Source organism: Oratosquilla oratoria, chromosome 40 (assembly GCF_046742065.1).
Source record: "Oratosquilla oratoria isolate Oo_2021 chromosome 40, ASM4674206v1, whole genome shotgun sequence".
NCBI classification, from domain to species: Eukaryota; Metazoa; Arthropoda; class Malacostraca; order Stomatopoda; family Squillidae; genus Oratosquilla; species Oratosquilla oratoria.
Window position 1 is genome coordinate 31291267 of NC_134816.1, and position 7086 is coordinate 31298352.

Below are 7086 nucleotides of genomic sequence, written 5' to 3' on the forward strand. Positions count from 1 at the left end.
CTTCAGCGGCTGCGGCCCTCGTTCTTAAATATCCCCTTGGCCATCTCAGTGACTCCACCTCTTAGGTAGTATATCCCCACGGATAGAAGTGGTGGTTATTACCAGCTAAACAGCCCTACGAATACCCACACGAATACCACAACAAATACCTCCTATGAATACCCCCACGAATACCCCCACAAATACCTCCCATGAATACCCCCCACGAATACCCCCTACGAATACTCCCACGAATACCCTCGTGAATACCCCTCACAAATATCCCCTCGAATAACCGCACGAATATCCCCCATGCATACCCCCCACGTATATCCCCCATGCATACCCCGCACGAATATTCCCCATGCATAACCCCACGAATATCCCCCATGCATACCCCCACGAATATCCCCCATACATACCCCCACGAATATCCCCCATGCATACCCCCACGAATATCCCCCATGCATACCCCCACGAATATCCCCCATGCATACCTCCACGAATACCCCTCACGAATATCCCCACAAGCACCCCCATGAATACCCCCACGAACGCCCCCTGAATACCCCTCACAAATACCCCCCACGAATACCGCCCACGAATATACCCACAAGCACCCCCACGAATACCCTCACGAACGCCCCCTGAATACCCCTCACAAATACCCCCCACTAATACCGCCCACGAATACCTCCACGAATACCCCTCACGAATACCCCCACAAGTACCACACAAATGCAACCACGAACGCTCCCTGAATACCGCCCACAAATACCCCCCACGAATACCCCCACACGATTACTCCCAACGAAGATCCCCTTCAGCGACACAACTCTTGTATCTGGGTCTGATGAATACCCCTCACGAATACCCCCACAAGTACCACCACAAGTACCACACGAATGCAACCACGAACGTCCCCTGAATACCGCCCACGAATACCTCCACGAATACCTCCACGAATACTCCTCACGAATACCCCCACAAGTACCACACAAATGCAACCACGAACGCCCCCTGAATACCGCCCACAAATACCCCCCACGAATACCCCACACGAATACCCCCAACGAAGATCCCCTTCAGCGACACAACTCTGGTATCTGGGTCTGACAGGCGGCAGGTGATTTCATTCATCTGAAGCTTGGAGCCTGAAGAACTGAAAGGTGATTGGGGGAGGATTAAACGATGACGTTCCTCCCCTTTGCGGGTTTTCCGCTTCTTCCGAGGGATGCGCGCGCGCACAGGGGGTGATGAGGAATGGAGGGGGGTGGGGGGGAAAGGGTGGGGTGGGGGTGGGATGGGGGTGCGGCTCCCTGGGGGGGGGAGCGCGTAGGGGGGGGGGAAGGCTCCCTCCCCCTCTTGGCCTCTTGGCACGTGTTGGGCTGCCCATGCCAGTTACCAACCTTTTTACCGTATTTTATTTTTCCCTCGAACCACAGCGTGACACAGAAGGCCTAGTACACGTTTTCTTGAACGACATACCATGAGTTCTCTATTGGTGTTTTTTACGCGAAGGAGGGGGCGTAAATAAGGGAGGTAAAAATGTGTAAAGTAATGGGGAAACGGAACACGGACTGCCCAGTCTCTCCCCCCCCCCCACCCTTCTGCCCCCAGCCGTCCCTCGTCGTCACTTCAGCTCAGAGACAGAACGAGAGGCGAGTTGTCCGCGCTCCAGTCGAAACTGGTCCCCTCCTGAGGGTGTACACTGTACTGTTCATAAACCCCGAACCCGGTAGGGATACCTCGAGCACTAAGTCCTCGACCACAGAAACCAAAATTCCCCGATGTGTGTGTAAGACGTTCTCCCGATGTTGACAAGACTCGTCGGATCAGTTTTCGGAAAAAAAGAAAAAAATCGTAGTTGCAGTTCGAAGTTTCGAGTTCGAAAAGGTCTAAAGGATTGATGCATCAGTCGAGATTTCGTCTTTCGTGCGGGTGCCCCCTTTGGATGTTCTCAGCGCCCTCTGGGTGCCCCAGGGCGCCGTTGCTGCTATGAAGGGCGATTACTCACGCTGCCCCTTGAAGAAGCGCCCACTCCCTGTCAAGGATGACTTCACAAACGGTAAGTGTCATTATGGGTTGAGTACGAACTTGGTCGTGTATATTTCCCTATTGTATCCCATACTTTTTGTATTGTCGTTCTTTAGGTTCCTAGTGATACCATTAGGCAACACTGATTAAAACCATTAAGCATCCACTCACTAATATCCTACTAGGATTTGGGTCGTGGGCCATCTGTGGACTTCGGCCTCTAAAGGGTGGGTGGGTATGACAACTTTACAGGAGTAACGGCGGGTAATAGACAGATAAATAAATAAATAGATAAAAAGATAAATGACTAAGAACTTAGAGTACCGAGACGCGAATCTAGGCTTCTAAGTGACATAAAAAGTTTAAAAAATAGTATATTATTAACATTTCTCAAATTATGGGAGACCTTATTTGATATTTTATCTGTTTTTGCGCTTGACAATGAACAAAATCGCGTGTCGACACCAAGGTGAGATATGTCATTCAGACTGACAACTGCTCCGTGTTGAGGACAAAATGTCTTTGTCCACAGCCGCCATTTAGCGACAATTTTCACACAAAGAAAGTATCACATGTTTGTCACTTCAGACGTATCACTTGCCTGTCTGTGCAGAAACTGAAATCACAGTGAAAAATATCAATCAAGTTTCACTATCGTCGACATCACCGCTATTCCTTTCATTGTCAGGAACCTGTCATTACTCCCATTATTGTTATTTTACATTTTCTTTTACATCAGCGCCATTGGCCAATTGGGAAATTGATTATTCTTCTTGTTTGTTTGTATATCACGCTTTTGTTATAATAGCTTGCGACTAGAAATAATATGAACAAGATTATGATTTTTATTCGTTTTTTATAAAGACTAAATTCATCAGTATTAGGATTAATATTAGTATTTTAGTGTTGGTATTAGTATCAGTATTAGTATTAGTATTTTAGTTTTGGTATCGGTATCAGTGTTAGTAATAGTATTAGTATTAGTATTTTAGTTTTGGTATCAGTATTAATGTTAATATTAGTGTTAGTATTAGTGTTAGTATTTTAGTTTTGGTACCAGTAATAATGTTAATATTAGTGTTAGTATTAATGTTAGTATTGGTATTAGGACTAGTATTAATACTATCACTATTGTTATCATCGCCATTCAGTAGGTAAAAAGGATTTTTTTTTTTTTTTTAATAGTATTTTGTCGGCAACAATCATCGCTTCTATGCTTGGGAACAATATCGCAGAGAAAAAATAAGACTGAAACAGGTGGTGACTGATTTTGGTGGTGTATATGAAAGAAGAAAGTTAGGAGTGTGTGTAGAAAATAAAGTTATGAAATCTACTAGAGATGTTGCAAGTGAGGGTTGAATTTGAGTGTGAACGAGAAAGAAATAAGGAAATGGGGAGTTTTTTTAAGTATCTGAGGTCACATGTGGTGGGGAATGGAGGAGAGGGCGTGATGCGAGTTGGAGAGTAAAAGAAGCAAATAATGTCTGGACAGAATAAAATTGTGATGAGTAATGGGCATTTGAGAATAAATTCAAAATGAAGGTTCTGTGAAGTTGTGATGATGTCCACGATACTGTACGGAGCAGAGAGAACTAAGGTATAAAAAAAAGATGAAAGAAATAGACTGAATAGAAATTGAGTTAAGGTATCCAAGAAGCACAGTAGGTATTTTAAGAATGGATAGAGGGAGAAATGTAGAGGTTATTCAGAGAACAGGTAATGGAAGGTAACCATTTGATAAGTTAGACCAGAGAGTGCCGAGATGGTTTTGATATTTACTGTAGAAAGAACGAAGGAGGAACAACTAGCGAAGACGATGTGAAAAGGAGAAATAAGTAGAGTGAGCCCAAGAGGAAGGCATGGAATGAGATGGATGGATGAGATGAAAGGAGATTTGGATGTACGTGATATGTCAGTAGAGCAGGCGAGAGAGAGCGCAAGAGATAAGATTGTGTGAAAAGTGATTATGAATGGACAAATGTATGAAGCGGTCCATGAGGGATGCTCTCCGCATCTGCTCCGTGGAGTGATGAATGGCTACGGAGGAGAGTCGTTGTGTGAGAGGGACGAGGGAGAAAATGAGCTTCAACTGTTGGGCTGTGCGTACCTCGTGGCAAAGAGGTGGACTGGCACAAAATGGCCGGGGAGGGGGAGGGGGAGGGGGAGGGGGAGGGGGAAAGCAGATGCATGTAGCCCTTCACCACCCCAAAGCTCTGAAATGGGAAGAGCAGTGTGTGTGACTTGAGGTGTTTGTGTCTGCTTTCATTTGGTCATCACCTTTATAAACGGGGTTGCAGGCTCTGCATGTGTAAGACATTAATTATACTTTCCTGTCGGTTTTAACGCCAATCGATGACCGCCACTTGCCCTGAATATAAAATGCCTTAGGCACGAGAGACGGCTTTGGCCAGGGCCGAACAGCTCTTGGCATAAACTCATTAGTATTACCTTATGACAGAGTGGTTTTACCTGTCAGAGTAAGTTAGTATAACGTCATAAAGACGTTTCGCTCCCTTGCTTTGAGGACATTCCATCGGCTAAATAAAATTGGAGGAAATAGAATCCCCGGCACACGTCTTTGTAACAAATGGATTAATAGATTTTATTTTGATGATCGTCACGTCATTTAGCTCGGCAATGGCGAGACCCAGAACTAAAAGGGAACTATTCTTAAACTGTATTCTCAGATGATTATTGAGAGGCGATAACAGTAGTTCATAGAATGTGGTGCGTGGTGCACTCCTGATATGTGGGCGAGATGGTTCTGAGATGATGAGTTGGCGGCGTTAAATCGTATCACAAATGTCTCTTAGAAGTCTTAAAAGTTTGTAATCTTATAATTTCGCATTACAGATCTCAGCGTGGAAGAGGAGCAGAAAGAACCTGAAGATCTTACAGTGCAAAGATTGTCCGGATCTTTGGGTATTTCTCAACAACCTGTGGTCACCCCATGCGTTCCAGTACCCAAAGATACCCAACCAAGTAAACCCGAGGGTCGTGTGTCACCTTCCTTACAAATTAAGCCAAAGAAGAGGGATATCCCAGACCTCCAGCCTTCCTCCTCAGCCGTTTTGATATCACCTCATTCATGCATACGTACAACGAAGGCAATTGTTCGAACTGCTGATCAGATTCAGTGTCCAGAAGATCTTCCTTCCCCAACAGTATCCTCTTCAGACACTCTCAACCCGACACCGGCGGCCTCGACTCCCAGCACCCAACCCATCGTGAAACTTACGCATCATCACTACAGACCGTGGCTCGCTGACAAGGGACAAGACAAAACACCCGAGTCCCGGGAGGATGCAGGGCCGAGGTCACAGGACGGCAAGGAGAAAGACAGTGTCATTGTCTCACCCGGGACGATAATACGTTCACAGTACCGATGTCCTGAGAACACGATTCTTCGAAGCGCGTCAGCTTTCCAATCTACAAACCAACTCATCGTAAGACCAAAGATCTCTTCCATCAAGGAACCTTTGCCTAGGGTGCCCACAGACATCGGAGTAGGTTGTTGGCCACCCTACCTCCCCTATCTGCCTTCTGTGGACTGCTGGACATCATACCCCTTTCTTCTGCGAAGTATTCCTCCCGCTCCATCTCCTGCTCAAACCCCCGTGGTGCCTACTCCACCCATCACTGCATCATACGAACAGTGTGAGTGTTCATCCCCAGGCTCCGAGTCGGGGTCCAGCGAGGGTAGTGTAGGTGTAGATCCACGGATTGCCGCACGGTACAGTTGTAGTGACTGCAACAAAGCTTACTCGACGTACTCTGGGCTAAGTAAGCATAAACAGTTTCATTGCTCAGCGTTGGGCAACAAAGCGTTCAAGTGTAAACACTGTGACAAAGTGTACACAAGTCTAGGTGCCCTGAAGATGCATATTCGGACTCATACATTACCTTGTAAGTGTCACTTATGCGGGAAGGCCTTCTCCAGGCCGTGGCTCCTTCAGGGGCACATCAGGACCCACACAGGCGAGAAACCCTTCCAGTGCAGCCAGTGCGACAGATCCTTCGCTGACAGGAGCAACCTGAGGGCCCACATGCAGACCCACTCGGAGGTCAAGAAGTACCAGTGCGATCGATGTACCAAGACCTTTTCTCGTATGTCCCTTCTTCACAAACATAGGGAATCTGCTTGTCCCGCCACATTGCGCCCATATGATCATGTCATCACTTAGTCACAGCACACTAACACCCCAGCATAATCCGTCCATAGCATTAAGGGTTTAAAGTATATCTAAATGTAGTTATAGTTCGCTGTTCTGTCGTGTGTCACAGTGCAGTCGTACAGTCAACAATCAAGATCTTGTTTTGTTTCGAATTCAACCAGCCAGGCAAATGAATTTTCTAGAAACCAAGCAGAACGAAATATGCAAATTGTGTTACCTGTAACCGCACAAAAACAAATGAAGGCAGAATATGATATCGTTGTCATGTGAGTTTACTATTTTTGAAGAGTAAAGTGTGTGATGCCAAGACAAGGCACATAATAGACATGATTTCAAGCTCTTTTATGTATACATAAAGCAACTACAGATTTATTCTTTTTGTACAAGTTTCTGGAGTGATGCCATACTTAAGAGATTTAGCCAGTTAAATATACATGAATTTGCACTGTGCAAGAAATTGCACACATCGTGGAAATATAAATGTTTGTGCCAAAAATCCGACGAGTGTCTATCTAGAAAAGAATTCTTAATGACACTTTATGGTTCTCAGTGTATATATATATATATATATAATATATATATATATATATATATATTTATATATATATATATATATATATATATATATATATATATATATATATATAATAGAGTGAGTGACACGGATGCTCTAAATAATGCAACCCCTTTCTTTATGCTAGAACTGTTAGCCACATTTTACACTCTTTATTGATCACCTGTGTATACAGTGGTTATGATGTGACATATGCCTTTGGTATAAACGAGTGATTGTGCGCGACAACCTGTTAATGAAAAGAATGTATTTCGAACCTTTCAATAGAGAAGGAAAAGAAATCAGCAGAAGCGAAACCTCTCAAAATATTCTTTCATCCAT

General features: G+C 44.8%; 1 protein-coding gene across 1 annotated transcript; it reads left to right on the plus strand.

Annotated features, from left to right (window-relative positions):
* Nucleotides 1–1637: 1637 nt before the first annotated feature.
* Nucleotides 1638–6753, plus strand: LOC143020589 (uncharacterized). Its single transcript, XM_076177025.1, has 2 exons — nucleotides 1638–2047; nucleotides 4870–6753. Exons 1-2 carry the CDS (start codon nucleotides 1978–1980, stop codon nucleotides 6198–6200), a joined length of 1401 nt encoding a protein of 466 aa, XP_076033140.1. The 5' UTR covers nucleotides 1638–1977; the 3' UTR covers nucleotides 6201–6753.
* The last annotated feature ends 333 nt before the right edge of the window (nucleotides 6754–7086 follow it).